Source organism: Aulostomus chinensis, chromosome 19 (genome assembly GCF_037954235.1).
Source record: "Aulostomus chinensis isolate RoL2024-O1b breed Wild chromosome 19, RoL_Achi_v1.0, whole genome shotgun sequence".
Taxonomy (NCBI): domain Eukaryota; kingdom Metazoa; phylum Chordata; class Actinopteri; order Syngnathiformes; family Aulostomidae; genus Aulostomus; species Aulostomus chinensis.
In genome coordinates, this window is record NC_141338.1 from 22,089,652 (window position 1) to 22,110,665 (window position 21,014).

At 44.1% G+C, this 21,014-nt stretch overlaps 1 protein-coding gene across 5 annotated transcripts; it reads right to left on the minus strand.

Annotated features, from left to right (window-relative positions):
* Window positions 1-201: 201 nt before the first annotated feature.
* mvb12ba (multivesicular body subunit 12Ba) lies at window positions 202-17,704 on the minus strand. Of its 5 annotated transcripts, XM_086187782.1 has the most exons (11): window positions 16,827-17,098; window positions 16,573-16,686; window positions 10,169-10,291; window positions 9,485-9,592; window positions 9,292-9,388; window positions 8,347-8,476; window positions 7,341-7,484; window positions 4,446-4,540; window positions 4,051-4,106; window positions 3,547-3,606; window positions 202-2,782 (listed from the first exon to the last, which is right to left on the minus strand). In XM_086187782.1, exons 3-11 carry the CDS (start codon window positions 10,277-10,279, stop codon window positions 2,696-2,698), a joined length of 888 nt encoding a protein of 295 aa, XP_086043908.1. In that variant the 5' UTR covers window positions 10,280-10,291; window positions 16,573-16,686; window positions 16,827-17,098; the 3' UTR covers window positions 202-2,695. The 5 variants fall into 5 exon arrangements, with proteins under 5 accessions (XP_086043908.1, XP_086043909.1, XP_086043910.1 ...); XM_086187783.1 differs by lacking the exons at window positions 16,573-16,686; window positions 16,827-17,098 and adding an exon at window positions 17,642-17,704; XM_086187784.1 differs by lacking the exons at window positions 16,573-16,686; window positions 16,827-17,098 and adding an exon at window positions 17,109-17,214.
* Window positions 17,705-21,014: the final 3,310 nt, after the last annotated feature.

Below are 21,014 nucleotides of genomic sequence, written 5' to 3' on the forward strand. Positions count from 1 at the left end.
CTAAACAAGCAGCACAAGTTTGACTCCGTAAGCTCTTCAGCAAGAATGGAAGCTTTGGGATGTTGGAGGATCTCATAGTTAATTCACCAATTCTGTTTTCCTTCAGGTTTGTGCTCTCCATGGGCTACAGCGGCAGTTCATAGTGCCGTTCAAGACCTGCTGTATTTGCAAAGTGCTTAACTACAAACAGAGGTACAATACAGCGCAGCACCATCAGTGTGTGATTTATTAAACAACGTTCTGACTGAAAACTCAAATGTTACATTTCAAATGTTCAGAATGCATCAGTTTATTCAGTGCAAACCAGTATTTTGTCATCATGCAATAAGACTACAAGAGTATTGTAGTTGAACTGAAGAGGCAGAGAGAAACATGAGTTTGTGCTTCACAGAGGGTCTGGAGGGGGCCGACCACTTTTCACACCACCATCTGGTTCTTTGCTTGGTTTATGGTCACTGCAGAGCCACGCAGTCGTACACAATTCAGCAGTTGTGGAACTGCGGTACTTGTAGGAACTTTATCACTGTATTGTATCAGTTGTATTGGTGATAACATCTTTGCAGCTGGAACCTCACATCACTTGATGTTTGTCTGGGGTTGAAATCAAGAGCCATTTCTCTGAATCCTACAAACTGTTTTGGTAGTATTAGCATCATATTGTAGTTAATTCTGCAACTGAAACTATGCGTGTCTTAACTATTCACATTTCCTGGCAGCCATATGGAATTACTGATTTTTCACACTTTGATTTTTGGTGGTTGAACAAAGGATGAGCGCGCTACATTCTGCTGCCACCCCTGCCACTGGTGGGCAACTGACTAAGTGATGTTGGTGATTATGTATGACTGACACTTTCACAAAATCACATACCCTTTACAGTACTACAGAAGTAACCCTTACTGGATCAACATTGGTTGTGGTGCAGGTTGGACATTCTGCCAGCGCACAGCTAGAAATCAGCTTTGGGAAGGACTGGATGATAGAGGGCAAAGAAAAACTGTCAATCATGTTCAAAATCATTCCATTGTCACAAGCTTGGGTAATGACATGAGTGGCAGAAGAGTTTCCTCACAGGGAGGCGAGGCTCAGAGTGAGGGGGAGGAGCACCTCCAGCCATGACACAGGACTGACGGTTTTACACACCTCACTTATACTGGCATGCTTGAATAAGTGCAGTTACAAACGCTCCTTGGAATGTTCACTTTAAAAGGAGCACACGGTTCTGTTGGATTCAGGATATCAGGGCAGGAATCACATCTCAATACTTTCATGGTGCAACAGGACATTTGTTCATCTCACAGAAAAATACCATCACAATAACTTTGTTCAGACTGCTGCTCTTTGATCAGGACATGATGGTTTATAGCTAAGCTCTGTAAATTTAGCAACACTAGCAGGCTGAGGTGAACAGCAGCAGGTGAGTGCAGGGAAGATGGGGGGCAGTGAACAGAACATTCTACTGAGCTCCACACATTCCTGTCACAGAAGACCGAACACTCCAGGTGCAATACAACCTTCAAACCTGGCCACTGCAGACGGTTATGAGGACCTCTACCTCTACTGTGCCTGTGGTCATATTGTGATTCTTCTTTTCTGGAGGAGAAGGTGAATATTCACATGCTGACTACAGGTAACACGGCAACTTATTATGATTGGTGGAGGGGTTGCAGACCATTAACCATCTGTCAGGATACACTCCACATCATCTTGTGCTGCTCAGCATGCTGATGACAGGGGACAAAGAGGTGGAGCGGAACGCTCTAGCAAGCAGAGAACTTCTCTCTACGATGAGTCCCTTCAGCCTCTCATGGAAAAAAGTGGTTTTATGAGACATAAAGGTCCACCACCAGCTTGTTTGGGGGCTCACTAATCAGCTCTTTAACAGTGGTCTAGTGAAACAGCTTTGCTTTGTAAAATCACAGAAACAGGTATTGTACTGGCACCTTTGAGCCCTGCCCAGACAGAAGAGCTATGGTTGGCAGTCACAGTGGCTCTACGTGTAGTTGAAGATGCTGGCCCGTATACAGAGACAGCCAAGCAGTGGTTAACTGAGTATTAGCAAGCGCACAAATACCTAAACACAAAACACACTCACACAGCTATGTTACAATAACATCTAGAGAGCAATGACAATCAGAGATCAATGCTTACATGGGAGCTCAGTGCCAACTTCTAAATAAAGTCCCATCATGGTTTCTTCTCTAGTTCCACAAATGTAGTGGGAGAAAACATATCTGCCCAACTAGAGTAATGCTGCTCTCCAGTATCACTGATTCTTCATATCTTGTTTCAAACAAGTCCTTCACATGATGTGTCGCTATTTGTGTCAGAGTGGAACCACTATTTTCCCAAGGATAATGAGACTGGTTTCCATTTCCTGCAGCAAGAAAGGTCCGTATCACCTCACAGTTCCAGCTCACTGCTGCAGTGAGGGGGTCCTCAGCAGATCTGTGAATTCCATTCCTCAATGTTCAGAGGAACATGAAGGCCTCGGCCTTTACATTTAAATAGCACAGCAAACACAGAAAGACCACGACGGCCTCCAGAGGCTGGAAACTTCAGCACACAGTTGTGGTGGTGGTGGTGGTGGGGGGGGGGGGGGGGGTGCATGAGGGAAGTGATGGGTCCTCAGTAGTTGTGTACAGCACTGTCTTGCTGGTGTGTCTGTAGTTGGGGGGGGGCCTAGTTGGTGTCCTCAGGCCTCGGAGCTCAGGGATGTCCGTGTTGGACTGGGGGGGAGGCGGGCGGCTGCACTGTGCTCGGTGCGGAAGCTGTAATCATACTGACAGAGAGAGACAAAAACCCTGCTTAGTATCAATCTCAGGACCACGCTGACCTCTGCTGGAGGCAGTCTGACATCACTACTTTTTATTTTTGCTGGATTGCTGTGATTTGATTGGTCTGTTGTTTTGATTTCTTCTGTTAATTTCCAAAACACACAAGAGCTTAATGTGCACTGCTACCCTCCAATGGTTTTAAACAAGACATTGGTCATTCTCAGTCTTTACAGACACACACCTGAGGGGGGCCTTCTCAGAGCTACCCAAACCAGATCTTCTCTGGTCATGTGCAGCTGGAAGCATCAAGATTAACTTTACTGAAAGACAAATGATCTGGATAAAGCTAAGTGACTGTTTAGCTACATGTGCTGCTTCACATATCAGATGCTACCCTTTTTACCAGCTAACCTCTGATCAGCACTGCTGGGACACAAACCCGGTGAATGTGATAATTTGCAGCAATACGTTTCCAAACTTGGAGACACTTAAGCATTCGGAGCTCTGCCTTCAACAATATCCATAGAGAAATGAAAGTTTGTTGTTTCCACCAGTAACTTGCACTACATTGCTTTCAGTCAGTCTCCATGCTGCTTTACTACAGCGTCCAGCTCTGATGCAGGAAACACACCAGAGAGAGAAAAAAAAGCAGAAATGCAACTCCTTGTCTCCTGGCAGGGGATACAAGTCTGAAAAACCTGCTCATAAGCTGGTGAGAGCAGTGGCACAGAAGTCCAACTGAGTGAAAAATAAATGCTCAAACACTCACCTCTTTCTCAATGTCGGTCCGCGACTTGATTGTAATGCCAATGAGATCCACCTGCTGCAGCTGAAGAAGGAGAGACTCGCGTTTAGTTCCTTGGTTGTCTGATTATATAATCTTATACTTTATCAATGTTGAATGTTCACGGTTTAATTCTGCCTTACTCTCACTGACACACCACCTCCTTGTCAAACTAGCAGCTTGAACTAACACATCCTCCTTGACCCTCAGAAGCTCAGGCAGAGTTTGACCTTGCTCAGCGTTTAGGGCTCCATCCCCCTCCTCTACCACGAGTGTTTCAAAGACTGCCAGGGTGTTAGAAATCTGGTGACGCTTTGTTTGTTTATAGCTTCTGGCAAGGTTATGTTTTTTCCCCCCAGAGGTTTAAAGATGGATGCAAAGCTTGAGCAGAGGCATGTAGACACATCAGCTACAGGAAGATGGAGCCTTCAACCCACCATCAGCTCCACTGGACCGGCTAAAACTCCAGACACAACAGGGACAACTTACGTCAGACGAGGCACATGCAAACTTCTCGGAGATCATGAAGGGAACTCCATCCATTGCTGAAAGAGTGTTCAGAGATATTCTGAGTATTTAGCTTTTGCAGCAGCAAAGACATATAAACACAATTATTTAGACATTCCCGGGGACCCTGGTAGTATGGTGGAAACACATTGACAAGTTTCTGACAAGTTCTCGGAACTGCAGAAGCAAATATATAATGTATTCAATGCTTCACCAGAGTATTGACAGCGTTCCTGATGTCTGGACATGGCCACTCACTGACAGTAGGGGAATGTTTAGCATTTAAGGTTCACACACTAACTTCCCATGATTCACATCACGGATTCACAAACATAGAGAAGATGCTGAGGTGAAAAAGGTAAGAGAGTTTTGTTAACCTGAGATAGCATACAGGTTGGAATTCTGGTGCTCATAGTCTGGTCTGGTAGTGTTTTTCCCTCTGAAACTGGCTGGAAGGGTCATGGAAATGTGCCTGTGGACAAGAATATGGGAACATGAATCATGCATTTCTCCTGCTGGGCTGTCAAACATGTAGTTTTATGGTGAAAGTGCAAGCAGTTTAGTCTAGTTGTGTTTTCTGATGGAGCCTTGAAGTAGCCAAGAGGCTCTGAGGGATTCTTCTGTAACTGTGCACATACTGTTCTGCATTTGACACCAGATGCTTGTATGTCTTCCCCCAAGGCCAGAACCATTCTACCCAGGACTAGAGAACTCGTGCAGGAGGGTGAATAATGAAAGCAAGCTGTTCAGAAAATGGTCTTGATTCAGGCCTCTACGATTCAAAGCCAGTGCCACTGACATCTGCATGTGGGTGACAAAAGACGCTTCTCCACGAAATGTTTGACAGTGACAGCTGAGGAACAAACATTTGTCCCTGTTTGGTTCTGGTACAGTTCAACAGGCTTCCTGAGGGATCAGATCACATGTGGCCAGTTCAGGTGTCAATACTGACCCAGACCACAGTGAGGGGTGGTCTGGGCCACATGCTTTAGTGAGACCAGCAGTTGGAAACCATCAAATCAAGCAAACAATTCTGCAACACTCTAAAACAATGTCAGTGTTTGTCCACTGGTTTCTTCCCATCCTGTCTTAAAAAAGCAAAACGCTCTGTAGCACCACAAGTTTTGGCCAATTGTGTGTGAAAACAAGTTTTGATAATATTGACATTTTGTACATGTTGAAAACACAACTAAACATAATGATTAAAAAAAAAAACTCATTTCATTAAAAAAATGTTGTAAAAGCCCATAAATCATAGTCACTGTTCCTTCATTTGTGATGAGCACAGAAGAGACTTTGATTGGACTCTGTAGTCGTAATACACCAGACCTCTGAAAGAGGTAGTCCATACAGTCAGCCCTAACATCCTTCAATCATCAACTGCTCATTGTCCACTGGTGTCTTCCCATCCTGTCTTAAAAAAGCAATTGTTAGACCGCTCCTGAAGAAACCGACACTCGATCTTCTTGTTTTAAACAATTTCAGGCCTATTTCTAATTTATCGTTTTTCTCCAAAATTTTAGAAAAGTCTGTTGCTGCTCAATTAATTAATTACATGAATTACTCTAGCATATTTGAGAAATATCAATCAGCTTTCCGTGCCCATCATAGTACGGAAACTGCTCTCATTAAGGTCTTTCCGCTGACTCTGGCTCCTGTGCAATGCTTATTTTATTGGACCTTAGTTCTGCATTAAATACCGTAGACCATGGCATCCTGTTAGACCGCCTGGAGAATTATGTAGGCATTAAAGATACTGCTCTTGCCTGGTTTCGCTCTTATTTATCTGACAGAACATTTTCGGTTGCCATGGGAGAATTCTCTACTTCAACAGCCTCTCTCACTTGTGGTGTGCCCCAAGGATCAATTCTGGGTCCTTTGCTGTTCGCTATCTACATGCTTCCATTAGGACAGATCATTCGTAAACATAACATCAACTTCCACTGTTATGCGGATGATACACAAATATATGTCCCGCTTGCTGGTAACGATATGACTCAACTGTCATCCGTTTTAGCCTGCCTCTCCGACATTAAATGCTGGATGTCGCAAAACTTCCACCAGTTAAATGAGTCTAAGTCTGAGGTCCTTCTATTTGGTCCCCCCAATATGACCAGCGATTTAAAACTTAAAATCGGAGAACTGTCTTCGTATGTCCAGCACTCCGTCCGTAATCTTGGTGTAATGTTTGACTCCAACCTCTCTTTTGATGTCCAAATCGCTAAAGTAGTGCAATCATGTTTTTTACAGATCAGAAATATTGCGAAAGTCAAACACTTTTTATCTCGAGCGGACCTTGAAATAGTCATTCATGCCTTTATTTCTTCACGATTGGACTACTGTAACTCAGTGTATTCAGGTCTCAGTCACAAAGCCATTTCACGTCTCCAGCTAGCTACTGACTAATTCAAGGAAACATGACCACATAAGCCCCATTCTTGCCAAACTACACTGGCTTCCCGTGAAGTACAGGATTGATTTGAAACTTTAACTTATCACTTTTAAAGCCTTGCACCTGCCTATATTTCTGATCTGCTCAAACCATAGGAGCCTGGCTGCTACCTACGTTCCTCTGGCAGGACCCTCCCAGCTACACCCACAGCTCGCCTTGTCACAAAAGGCGACTGGGCCTTCTGAGTCAGAGCCCCGCGGCTGTGGAATTCCCTGCCTGAGGATCTTAGGTTAGCTGACACAGTGTACTCTTTTAAATTACACCTAAAAACCCATTTTTACAGGGACGCCTTTTTAGAGTAAATTTGTTGTCTGACATCTTTTTATGACTTTTATGTCATTGTTTTATTTATCCCCTATTTTATCGGGGCCTATCTTCTTTGTCTTAACTCTGTAATCTATGGTTTTACCGTGTTTGTTTTATCTTGCTGGATAAAGCAGATCAGGTTTTTGTGTGCTTTTATTATGATTTTGTTTTGTCTGTATCATCTTATTGTGAACTGTACAGCACTTTGTAACTATGCTTTGAAAAGTGCTATACAAATAAAGTTTATTGTTATTTTATTATAATATTTCCTCAGTATACAATGATATTCACAAACTCATCTTTTGCTTTGATGTCTTGGTGGCACCTCCCCACTGAGATCAATCCAAAGGTATTGAACTATTTAAAGGATATTGAGCTCTGACATCTCCTTTTCCTGTTTTGCTGTGGTCTGTAATGGAGCAGTTTCCTTTTCCTTAAAGAAGCGTTTCCGCTGTCCTTGATTCAGGGCTCACACACAGCTGCAGCCATAGATGCAGATATACAAGTGACTTACTTGGGCATAGGAGCTGCAGGAACTGAGGCAGAACTGGAGGTAGAGTTGATGTTCTGGACGTTGTTGGTGACTGTTGAGTGTGTGGAGTCCTGGGCCCGAGGCACATTCCCCATCCGATACCAGATTCCCATGTTATTGAGCTCTCTGTTCAAACAAACAAGTTTATAAGCATTCATGAGCAAAAACGGCTGGGGAGTGGACATAAGCACATTTATTAGGCTTTGTTTCCCTTCTTATTCACTGACTAAAGCCTGAAACATCTGTGGGAAACATCTACAGGGATCTTTTGAGGATATAAATTTGGCTGCACTGGTTCATGCACTTTACAGGAACCAGACCACCTGATCCCAGGGTTGGCAGGTTGATACCATGCGGCAACAGGAATGTGTCCAAAGGAAGAATCTTGCTGTGATACTTTTCCCACAAGAACATGATGCACTCGGGATAGAGATCTTATGAAACCAGCTGTCTACTATAATTGGCAGATATGGAGGAAGAGAAAGTTCCAGGACCTTAAAACTTTATCAGAAGACTTGAACACCACTGCAGGCTCTCCAACATGGTCCTGAACACCCGTTCCACCTCAAACAGGAATCCAAACTAACACTTCCTGAAACCTACTTTGACCATCCTGAAATGAATGTGACCTTCTCAAAAGTCTAAATGTTTCTGTATTTTGTCATCAACTACAACTGTGACATCATAAAACACAACCTATATTGGTTTTTGTGTTCTTTTGTTTCTTTCTATAAAAATTCGACTTTTTTTTTCAAAGTTGGAAAATAAAGGAGTGTGACATTCACTCTGTTGTTGAAATGTGAAAACCATTCAATCCATCAAACATCGTGAGAAGACTGAGCGATTGATATCCAATATTTTAATAATAATAATAATAATAATAATAAATGATAACTAAACTGCAGGACGAAACCCACCACTCTGAGACCAGGTGAGTGCTTTTTTGTGTACAACCTAAACTTTCCATCGTATGATGCAATTTCCTTACCCTATGAATGTGTACTGAGGGGGGGCCTGCTTGGAGCGTCCCAGGATGCGGATGTCACAGATGGCTGCTTCTGTGGAGTCCCGTGGAATAAACTTGATGCAGAGTCGCCTCTTCCTGAATGCCTGCTCCTCTGCACAACACAAACACACACACACACACACACACACACACACACACACGCACGCACACAGTAAAGCATCTTTGAAGGTGAACTCAGCTGCAAAACCTGCTAATTTTAATTTTTAAAAAATCTTAAATTTTAAAGTTTAATTAAGAAGGTTCTGGTGTTTACAGTGCCAGTACATCATTACCAGTGACACTGTGGTATACTGATCACCATTAAACTGGATGACACATGTAAACGCATCTCATTTAATCTGCAATGGAAAAACATGCTGCTCTACTGCCCTTTCTCAACTTTGTGGTCCTGGTTTTAATCACAGACTGGTAAACAGGACACTCATTGTTTACATGGCTTCTCTCATTTCAAATGCGTGGTGCTGCTTTGTTGCTCCTGGACCAGAGGAAAACCTGGCCAGCTATGCAAACGCAGCAGTGTGGCTTGTTCTTCAAGGAAGCAATCTGCCGTGCTACCCTTTAGAGCTGCCAGGAGTGTTTCAGATATTGGATTAATCTGGATTATTCTCATTGTTGACAATCCACAGTGTAGCTTTATTTTACACAATAAATTTCACTCACTGTGATTATTCGTGTGCGTGCACGTGGCCACCATTGCTCTGGTAAACTGATCAAACTAATCAAAGTCACTGTGTTTGGCTTCATGAAGGCTGGAACTCGTTTACTGCTGCTCACTAATTTTCAACAGTTTTCCCTTCTTTGAATGCAACTAGGGTTACCCAGCATTTGGCCTGTGGCTGGATTTGTGATTGTTGTAGAAGTTTTCATCGAAGTACAAGTCGCTCAATACTTAAATCGGTAACATACGAGTGTCAACAGTCTCCTGGATGGGGATGAAGCCCACGGGCAGGGTGTCCTTTATGTCAATCAGCTTCATGTCCACAAGTACATTTCCTAAATGGCTCTGTGGGGACAAGGGGGGGGGGGGGTACAATGGGTCACTAAATGGTGTGTTCAAATGTCCTGACTGGCTATTGGCTGGTGTGGTGGGTTGGGTTACATTTTCCTTGGAGAAGACCCTGGTGAAGCACAGGTAGCGGGTGACTTTGGATTTGAAGAGGCCGTCTTTCCACAAGTCAGCATCCAAGCCATCTGTTGTGGTGGACACCTGGAAGCACAGAGGGCACATGGAGAGACAAGTTAACAACAACAAATGCGAAGGTTAAGAAGCCCAACTGTAAAACACAACCTGCTGTTCAATACACGTGGCTCAGTTCCACGTTTCCACTTCATTGTATCAGTTCCATGAGTGTTGCAGTCCACTGTGTAAAGCCCTGCTTACATGTAGGCAGCAAGACAACACAGACATTTCCTCATAACTAATGAAGAATAAACGAGAACATAATTACTCAAACGTCAACTACAGACAGGGGCACTGTGTCTTTGGAATGAAACAGAAACACATCTGTAAAGTTATTATTTATCCAACTGAATAGTGTCATAAAATTATTCAACATATTTTTATTCAAAGAAGAGAAATGTCACTTTGTCACACACAGACGTCTAAGTGTTTCTCTTCATATCAGTCATTAAAAATAACAAAATTATCTCTTCAATCTTGGAGCTTAAGTAAACAGACATGTGAAGCACAATTCAGTTTATGTTTGTTTACTCCTGACTGCATTCCCTTCTTAACTTAGAGAGAGACAGAGACACTGATGTATGTGACACACTCATGACGTACCACATCATAGCCGGTGGGTGCTCTGTTCCTGGAGGCCACAACGCCAACACCAGTGATGGGGTCCATGGGCATTTCTGGCAGAGCTTCAGAGAGGTCCCGAACCTCAGGCATCTTTGGATGTTCCTACAAACAGAAGGAACGTAGTGTTATGAACACAAGATTGTATTGGTTCTGATAAATCAGATGCAATCGGAAAGTAAGAGAGCCGAAATGAAGCAGTTGGCCATCTTTGCAAGAAGACTGTCAGCAAGGTTGATGTTGTGTTGAATGTGATATATCAGGGAGAGACATGTGGCTGATAATACCAAAGGAAGCGAACACTGGTGTCATTAAGAGCTCTTGATGAATGATGAAATGAAGCATGTCTGGCTCTCTAAGATTGCCTCTGTGGACAAACAGCAGCCAATGGAAAAAACCATAAATTAGCATTTTCCTTTTGCTGACTTTCTGACAGTTCTGTACAAATGTGTCCTATGTTTGAATGGAAATGCTGGTTCAGCCAAATTTACACAACATGACTTCCAAGCTTGTCGGATCAATGCAGAGGTCCATCCCTGTAAGTGCCTTGGTTCTCCTGCGTACCTGACCGAGCCATGTTCTCACCAGCTTTGAGAGGAACCATCGTCTCATCGTTGCCTCTACACAGACCTCCAGACCAGGACTGTAGCAGTTACCAGGTGTAGTGTGTTGGAAGTCTAGCTTGAACTACAGCAGGAGGGTCAATGTTGCCTTCATGGTTTCCTTTTCTTATAATAAACCAAAAAAGTTGAAATGTTGATAGTTGAGTGTGTTCACATCCAGTTGAACCTGTCAGAATTCTGTTCCTGTGATTACAGACATCACAAGCCATCTGAAATCAAAGCCAGAATTAAAGCTGCAAGCAGCGTTGTTAGGGCCTGAGCCCCCGTGCGGCCTATGGCCGCGTCCTTGACACCGGCCCGAATCCGACGGTGTAATTGGCAAATCCCTAGGCCTTGTAATTTAGGAGATACGAGCCTCAGTGCGCAGAGATCTGTGCTAGAGTGAGTGCAGAGGTGAGAGCAGAGCTGCCAGCTGGCCCTTTAAGAACCCCTCCCCCGCTGCTCTGTCTTTGATCTGTGCTAGAGTGAGAGCAGAGCTGAGAGCTGGCCCTTTAAGAAGCCCTCCCCCGCTGCTCTGTCTTTGATCTGTGCTAGAGTGAGAGCAGAGCTGAGAGCTGGCCCTTTAAGAACCCCTCCCCACTGCTCTGTCTTTGATCTGTGCTAGAGTGGAGAGCAGAGCTGAGAGCTGGCCCTTTAAGAACCCCTCCCCCACTGCTCTGTCTTTGATCTGTGCTAGAGTGAGAGCAGAGCTGAGAGCTGGCCCTTTAAGAACCCCGCCCCCGCTGCTCTGTCTTTGATCTGTGCTAGAGTGGAGAGCAGAGCTGAGAGCTGGCCCTTTAAGAACCCCTCCCCCACTGCTCTGTCTTTGATCTGTGCTAGAGTGGAGAGCAGAGCTGAGAGCTGGCCCTTTAAGAACCCCTCCCCACTACTCTGTCTTTGATCTGTGCTAGAGTGGAGAGCAGAGCTAAGAGCTGGCCCTTTAAGAACCCCTCCCCCACTGCTCTGTCTTTGATCTGTGCTAGAGTGGAGAGCATAGCTGAGAGCTGGCCCTTTAAGAGCCCCTCCCCCACTGCTCTGTCTTTGATCTGTGCTAGAGTGGAGAGCAGAGCTGAGAGCTGGCCCTTTAAGAACCCCTCCCCCACTGCTCTGTCTTTGATCTGTGCTAGAGTGGAGAGCAGAGCTGAGAGCTGGCCCTTTAAGAACCCCTCCCCCACTGCTCTGTCTTTGATCTGTGCTAGAGTGAGAGCAGAGCTGAGAGCTGGCCCTTTAAGAACCCCTCCCCCACTGCTCTGTCTCTGATCTGTGCTAGAGTGGAGAGAGAAGAGGATTAAGAGAAATGTAGTGTGTAAAAGCTGAATAAGTCAGCATATGTTGGTCAAAAGTCACACATAATACCATATTTTTGTAGGGATTTTTGTAAGGAATACAGTGGTGTGTTTTTAAAAGCTGTGGGATGTATGGTGTAGACGTGGCAAGCATTTGTTTGGGAGTATGTACCCTGAGAGGACACGCTCTCCCCATAGACTTCCATTGGAAGGTGAAACGTGTCTCCCCACTTTGACGGCTCATAAAATCCAAACCGAGCGCGTAGTATATTAACCTTGAACAAATTTTAATCAGCACAGTTGGGAGAGTAATGTGTGAAAGTTTGGAAGCCCTGGCATTTACGGTTTAGGAGGAGATAGATTTTGTTCGGGGAGTAAAAAAAGTCCTGATTTTGACAGTTTTGTCCAATTTGTGGACATTCTGTTGGAGATAGGTGAGGGGTCAGAGTGTAAGAATTGTTCGTCTTGATGAGACGAGTCCAACGGTGTTGGTCCCATGTTTGTGGGACTTTCGTGTGAGGAGTTATAGCGCTCGGAATTATAAAAAATTATCTTTTTTTTGTGTGGCTCCCTAGGTGGCGCTATAGACTTTTGTGGTGTTTTGATTTTTGATTAGTGAATGTTTAGCCAGACCGGTCAATTGTGCCGAATTTCAGCCAATTTCATGCATGTTCAGGGGGTCAAATTAGATTATGCGTGTTATGCGCATAACGCGCACTCATTGAGAGCAAGAACAGTCCAGGACCAGGTTTTGAATGGTGTGGATGTGAAAACTGGCTCCAGGCCGTCTGGCCCAGTTGCCTCATGGGTGTTGGGGGGGCTGGGACACTGTTTAGTGTGTGTTTTTAGTGTTTTTAGTACTGCTAATGTGTTGCTCTGCTGAGCAAACATGATAGGGTCTTCGCCTGAAGCACCTTCAGGCTCAGGCCCTAATTATGTGCACAAAGTCATATATTGCAGTATTAGGTGCAATGTGAAATGATCGTGTGCAGCGTCCTGCTGTCTGCAGGGGTTGGTAACTGCTGCTGGGGAGAGGACATGGGGAGTGGGATCTTTTTACTGGAATCGAATACATGACGAGACTTTTTAGTACATCCAAAATCTTTGTATGCAACTCTTAATTCTGGGAAATGTCACACACACCAGCCTTAGTGCCTCTAAATGAAAGTACATTTTTGTTAATAATTATCTCCTCCATGGATAAAGGTGCAGACTTACTAAATGCTGTTTAATAAATGATATCTAGGAAAATCATCTGCTTACTTTTTTGATGGATCATGACTAGTGTTGTCACAATATTGGATTTCACACCTCAATACGATATTTTGAAAAATATTGATAGTCGATTCGATTTTCGATACTAAACAACCTCTCCGAATTTTGTGCAAAAATGTTTTTAATTTAAAGAAAAATAAAGAACTTTATTCTTGAGGTAGAGAACTTTTTAAAGTTGTTCTTTACACATTAACAGTATGCAAATAAGTTTTAATATATGTAACCTACCGTCAATTAGCATTAGCTAGCACTCGCTAAAAAGACGACACGTCAAAGTGAACACCGACAGATGTGATAACTCTAGGCAACACGTACTTCAAGTTCTACTGTTACCAACCTCTGGACCTCTAAATCTATACAGATCTGGTTGTCTGTCTTGGTGGTGCTTTGCTACATTTGTCGTGTTCACTCCTTTTGTCGGCACAGTTCAGTTGCACCTCTTCCATATCGGCTTGCTGCTGTCCTTTGGCTTTCCTTGTTCATCCGACTCAAATCCGAAGAACCTCCGAACTGCACTTCTGCTGTTTTGTTTATTTATTAAAACTGGTTGCGAAGGTCCAGCAGATGCCATCCCATGGCAGCTTACACACGTAGGGTGACGACACTTAAAAAAAAAAAAATACAGCCAGCGGTGTTTGTGTGAGCGAGGCAGGAGGGGAGGGGTTGCTGCACGATGGCTCGTTCCCCAGGGCAGTGCTCTGTCTGTTTGTGTGTGTGTGTGTGTGTGTGTGTGTGTGTGTGTGTGTGTGTTAGCGGCAGCAGTGCATGTGTAAACCAAGGAGGCAGGTAGAGTATCGATACTATTGAAAAGTCATTTAGTACCGTTTTGACTTGTCAAAATTGATATTTAATCGATGAATCAATATTTTTGACAACGCTAATCATTACAAATGCAAGTAGACACAGAGAAAGACTCTGTGTGTGTCAAAGTGGCTTCTAAGCCTTTTGTAACTTTACTGACTTGTAATCTGGTTGGTCCAGAGGACTCAAGACTTTTGATTGACAGGTCAATAATGCAGCCGTGTGGGAAACAGCAACACAGAAGCATGTTAATGAGAACAGAGCAACGTGAGGTTTATACAGGGCAGAAAACCCTCGATGCTGCCTGGACAACAGAGGCCTCCTGCATAGTGTCTCCCTGACTACCATGGTGATCTGCTCCAGGAAGTGACACAGAGAGAGAAGGTAAAAGCAGAAAAAGCTGTCGCAATATTCCCGCATCTCAAGCTGAAGAGGACAGAACAAAAACAACTGAGGAGACGGCGGACAGCACACACAAGCAGGGCTGAACCAGTAGCTTTAACTGGTTAGTCCACACTTTCAGAACATAACAGGACTCAAGCAACAACATATATTTTCTCGGAGGTTTAGACTCTAATCTTATCCCTTCCAGACAGGCCTGGATTGTTCTACAACATTTGATAGAACTTACGACGACATTTATGATGATTATTATCTCATCATCAGATATGAAAATTTTTATCTTCAGAACAGTTCTGGCCATATCTCCTCACTCTGAAACATCACCATTAAATACAGTATGAATCAGTAATGAGGGACAAACAAGCCACGTCTCTAAATGCCAGCAAACACAGAAATGGCCTGCGGCGCAGCACCTCAGCTCCCCAGAGGCATGAGGATGACAAGGCTATCACCAACACCTGGATGAGATGTGACTCTGATCACCACTGTTCAAAGGTCTAAGACGTCACTAGACGGCAGCACCTGAGGCCAATCCAACAGCAAGCACCTCAAATGTGTTTATGCACAGTGAAGTGAATGTTTTTGTTGGGAAAAATAAGAATCCTTAGAGAGAATTGTGATCTCAAATCCTGGGAAGAAAAAATGTGTAAGTAGTGTAGTAGAGCAAGACAAGGCTGAGCTGATGGAAAATTTGGCATAATTAATTATTCAAAATGCGTATTTAACAACCAACTCACTCAGATCTGCAACTCACCTGCGCTTTAAGAGAAGCATAAACTTGAATCATTGTGTTCAGTAAAAGCACCGGTGTGTTAATAAAAGGAACAACCTGTCAGCATCTAGCAGCCAACAACGGCTGGCCTGGCGATACCACTTTAATCTTCACCAGGCAATAGTGAGTCACTGTAGTGAGCAGGAGCTGCACGCTTACAGACATCGGAGTTCTAGTCCCTCACAAACTAACCCTCTCCAGAGCTCTGCACCTGCTGGAGGTACCTGATCTGCTTGGTCTGCAAGATATCAGCTCGGGTCCAACAGTTACCAACAATGTGAAACGTTACAATAGGCTGGTACAGTTACAGTACAGGGTACAGTTGTGTGAAAGTCATCGTTAAAGAAAGCGCTTTTTTATTTTTATTTTGCTTAATATGAATGTAGAACACTGGACAGGAAATGACACACTCCAACATCGTGCATTGCAACTTCAGTGCTTTGTACAGCAGATATTTCAGACACTCCACAGTGGATCAGAAACCCAAGGTACACACACCCCTTTTGGGTCAATCAAAAATAAAGATCTGAAAATCTGTTTGTTTGATAATAGCATCACATAAGACAGTGAAAATGAATACCATGCCGAGCTTGTGGATCTATTGAAAGATGTAAATAAGAATCTTTCACACCCAAAAACAAAACAGGGCCCATCTCACCATGAGGAGACCAACTCCAAGGAAACAAATGGAACTCACAACAGACGTCACGCATTTGAACTCTTTGAGCAATTCATGTTAAATGGTGACCTGAAGAAGCAAACCCTTTCCCCTGCTTATGTATTCACACTCTGTATTGTAAATCCATAAGTAATTAGACACTTTCACCTCATTCAAAAGAAGAAAGCATTTCCTTGTTTATTACATAAGGGGTGGACACCCCAACTTTCTGGTGTCATACTGCCCCCTAATGTTTTTGGGTGTAGAATATGAGGTGCCAGTATTACCACAACACCATGCGCTCTGATTAAAACCACATCATTTATAAACGAATGCTATAAACAAACTAGACGTTGCAGCTCATAGGAAGTGTTACAGTGACCAACATACAGTGTCTCCCACAAACACCGGGATGGCTTGGAACACACCAGCACTGAGCCCAATAACCCCGCCAGCCCCGTCCACGCCGAGCTGGCGGGGTTAACTCCGAAGACAGCTCGTTTGAGTTGATTAAATGTTTTTCCCTCATTGGGGACTGATTTATCGGCTGTATACAAGCTGCAAAGCAAGAACTCAGCGATGCGACAAACCTGCACAGCTAGTCGGCTAGCACGGCTGTAGTATCCGACCACCAGCTGCACCCAGCGGGGAAGCTAGCTGAACATGACCTGCCTAAACAGCCAGTCTGCTGGGAAATAATGTTCCTGTTTGACGAGAAAACGGCAAAGTAGAAACACGTTATTTGGCAAAACGTCACTCAAAGCCCGAACATGCAGAAAAGTTAACAGCTAGCTCCCAATGTTAGCTAACGCGGACTAGCTAATTGCTACGTGTGTTCACTTACCCAGCGCGGCTAACAGCTGAATCCGACCGGTTTCTGTGTCTTTTCCGCTTTATTTTCCTCTCAAACCACTTTCTTATTCTTTTCAAAGCTTCGACGAGACGTGCAACTCTGCAAAGGTGCTACAGTTGACAACCCGATCGCGACAGATGAACAGGTCTGGTTAGGTTTTGCATTGTAGCTGCCCAGCTAGCAGTTTCAGTAGAGGGGTGGTTGTGGCGGAGTGGGGGACGAGCAGGGAGCCTTCCCCCCAAACCCGCCCCTGTGTCTCCGGATTGAACATACCGTACATGTAAACAAAACCAGCAGCGAATGGTGCCCTATCACTCTGACAAGCCTCTTTCCTCTCTCTCGATTATCAGCCGAGAGCTGCCTTCCGTTTCCCAGCTTCGTTTGGAGAATTTAATCAGGGAATTCCGAGCCAGAAATATTTATCTCCGCTTTTCAAACATACTACATCCCGTGGGCCCAAAGACTGCAGGATCACCATGTATCAATTACTTTGTGAAATAATTGTAAATTCTTAGATATCATCCCATGAATACTACCAGAGCAGGTTGGCTGCAAACCCACTGACATAGCTGATAATTATCCAGAACCATATACACTGTATTTTAACCTGCTGTGTTTTTAACCAGAACCCAACAGACCCAAACTGACTCAGTCCCCCAAACTGCATTTATTCATACTGAGGCTACAAAGTGATGCTGCACATAAAAAGGATCCAGATTGTTTTACACAAACATAAACATTAAGTTGACGGCGTGAAAAAACACGGCAAATGTCAAACAAGGCAAGTCTGGTTGAGCTGGACTCACTGCAAGCAGGGATATACTGTTTGTTGGCGAACACTGTCCACAACTGAGGTTTTTTTTATCACTTTTAGCACACCAGGGATAATGTGCAATGTCAGCAAGGTGGAGGGTCTTTTTATTTTTAACCTGTTCCACCTGCTCTGTGTGTTCTACACACCTGAAAATGGTCTGTAATTAAAACGAACACCTAACGCATGGGAGGGGACATGTTGCACGACGGCAACCTTACTCTTCCACATTAAAACTGATCACTGAAATTGATGTCCATAACTTATCCTGTATTAATACGCTTATAAATCAGTGTGAAGCTGGTCATGAATGCGTATACACAGCAGGAGAATAGGCTATTTTTACTGAAATCTCCTCAGAAAACGGCTTAGACCTGCAGCTGGGAAGCTGCTGAGCTGAGCCAAATCTTTCTTTGTCTGCTGAGTAGCTGATTGTCTGAGGTGTGAATTAACCCCCCACCCCCTTTTGGTGGGTGGTACTGTAGTCTTGTGCTGCCTTCAAATGGGTTTTGTAAAGGTTTTTCCTCACACAGTCTCCGTACTGTTGTTATATCTGAGTTGTAGCTCAACAAGTGCAGCACCTTCCTGACATTTTACACCTGAGGCAACGGAGCAACCTCACACCCTCCCTCCCTCTTTCACTCACTCAGTAGCGAAAGTAACCATGTAGTTTAAAGAAAATGCTGCACCGGTGTGAGTAGTCTTCAGCAGTATTAAGTACATAATGTAGGTCCTATGTAGGTAGATGAGCCTGCAACAGCTTCTGAACTGCGGTGCCTATCAGTTTATTTAGTGAGTCATACAAATGCAAGCTTGATCTTTCTATGTGTGTGGGAGGAGAAACCTCTCAACCAACCAACAATTTTGCTTGCATTTTGCCAAATTAACTTTCAAATTTCAGCGAATGGGCTGCACGGTGGTGCAGTGGTCAGCACTGTGGCCTCACAGCAAGAAGGTTCCAGGTTCCAGTCCCGGCTCGGGCACGGGATCTTTCTGTGTGGAGTCTCCATGTTCTCCCTGTTCCTGCTGGGTTCTCTCTGGTACTCCAGCTTCCTCCACAGTCCAAAGACATCAAGAGGGGACGAGGCTGATTGATACTCTAAATTGACCGTAGGTGTGAATGTGAGAGTGAATGGTTGTCTGTCTCTGTATGTTGGCCCTGTGATGGACTGGTGACCTGTCCAGGGGGAACCCCGCCTCTCGCCCGTAGACGCTGGGATAGGCTGCAGCCCCCCCCCCCCCCCGCAACCCTTAATAGAAAGGAATAAGCGGAAGATGACGATGGATGGATTTCAGCAAATGTGAACTTCACGAATGTCCCCACTGCTAATATAGACAACCACTTCATGCAAATGGATGCTGCCTTCTACATTTCCAGCCACCTCTTCATCAAATGTTGGAGGCTGCAAGGTAAAATGCATCTCCATGTATGAGTGCAACCAGTATAAAAATGTATACAAGACTTATGTAGTCTATATTGTTATACAACTGTTTCATGGAGGGAAACACAATAAATAATTTCTAATACCAACACCAACACTCCCATTTGTTTTGTAGATCAAATCCTATGAGAACAGTGATAAATGTCACAATGTTGTGAGAACTGGGTGAGTTTGAAGAGGCCATCATCAGCTAGGGCCCATGGCTCATGAGGCCCATTTTGAGGATATTTTTTGCCTACACATACGACAAAGGGGGAAAATATACAGGCCCACCAAAGGGCTTGCCCAAAGCTCTTTGTCAGAAAATGTACAGAAACCTGTGAGTTAACAAATAAATAATAAGTACAATGTAGTATCATGTCAGTCAGAAAAAAAACATAAAAAAACATAAATCCACAGCCTACACAGATTATATTATTCATATATGTGTGTGTGTGTGTGTGTGTGTGTGTGTGTGTGTGTGTGTGTGTGTGTGTGTGTGTGTGTGTGTGAGTGTATGTACACTCAGTTCATGTTTAGGTCTTAAAATATTTCATACACATAAATGTAAACATCCATCCATCCATTAATTTACTACCGCTTATCCTGTTAAGGGGTCACGGGGGGTGGAGCTTATTCCAGCAGCCATCGGCGATAGGCGGGGTTCACCCTGGACGAGTTGCCAGTCCATCGCAGGGCCAATGTCCCGATCCCTGTCTCGAGTTCCTGTTTTACTTCTTAGTTAGTGTCCTGTCTTCCTGTGCTCCTTCCTGTGATTACCTTATGTGTCTCACCTGCATTGACTGCACCGCCTGCATCATTTCCCCAACCTATTTAACCTCTGTGTTTCCATTTGTCTGTGTGGGATCATTGTCAGTTATTGTCAGATTCTGGTTGTTAGTGTTGCTGTCAGTCTCAGTTTAAAGTTTAAGTTTAAAGCTCCCTTGTGTTCCCAGCTCCTCAACACTCCAGCGCAAGTTTTGGTTTTGTTTGCTGCGTTGTATTTTCTCTTCAGTTGGTATTTTGAGTTCCTTTTGTAAATTTGTCTTTTTTCTATTAAATACCCTTTTGTTGAATGCTCCTTGCATTTGGGTCCTGTTTTCCCCCACTACACCATGACCACCAACACATATACCGAATTGCCAAGTAGGTCTGATCCTAGGTCTCAGAGCAGGTCGGAGGCTGTCCGAAACCACAACTGGCGCGAGTAGCGACCTACTTTGCAACCTAAATTCCAGCCTAAACACGCCCACATTGTAGGTCGGTTCAGGAGCATCCTACGGAGCAACCTATGGCCCACAATGCACCGCGGAATACCTGAATAACTGGCAGAAGAAGTAGATGGGTTGTGCATACCACCTCTAATGTTCCCCACACGATTGTTTATGAACACCACCCAGATGTGGTCGCTCACTACGATTCAGACAAGCCAGACAGAACGTTCGCACTCACTTCCCCTACAGAGTCAGGATCATATGCAGATTTCTTTTTTTAGAGACTGTGGCACCATTTTCAACTTTTAGTTTTGATATTCATTTTCTACCATATTTCCTTGTATTCCATCCATATTTATGTACAGTATAAATACACTGTTAATCTTATGTTGCTTATTCACTGCAGTCTCACACAACTACAATGACCTCATACAGTATGTTAATACTGAAGGAGATACTCTACCTCTGAAAAGAAATCAAGATATACTGTATATATATGTATAAATGCAGATGGAGGGTCAGTCCATGTCTCTGCTGCGCAAACTGTTCTTGTCTGTTCCAACCAGAGGTTAAAATTTTGTAAAATGTGTGTGTCTGAGCCAACAAATGCTGCAGATACAGGACAGGTTGTGAGGTTGTCTGGCAAGGCACTGCCCACCATGCAGCAAGCAGGAATGTAATGCCTTTCACAGCCACCAGATGCTGCTGCTGTTGTGTGTACATTTTATGAGAT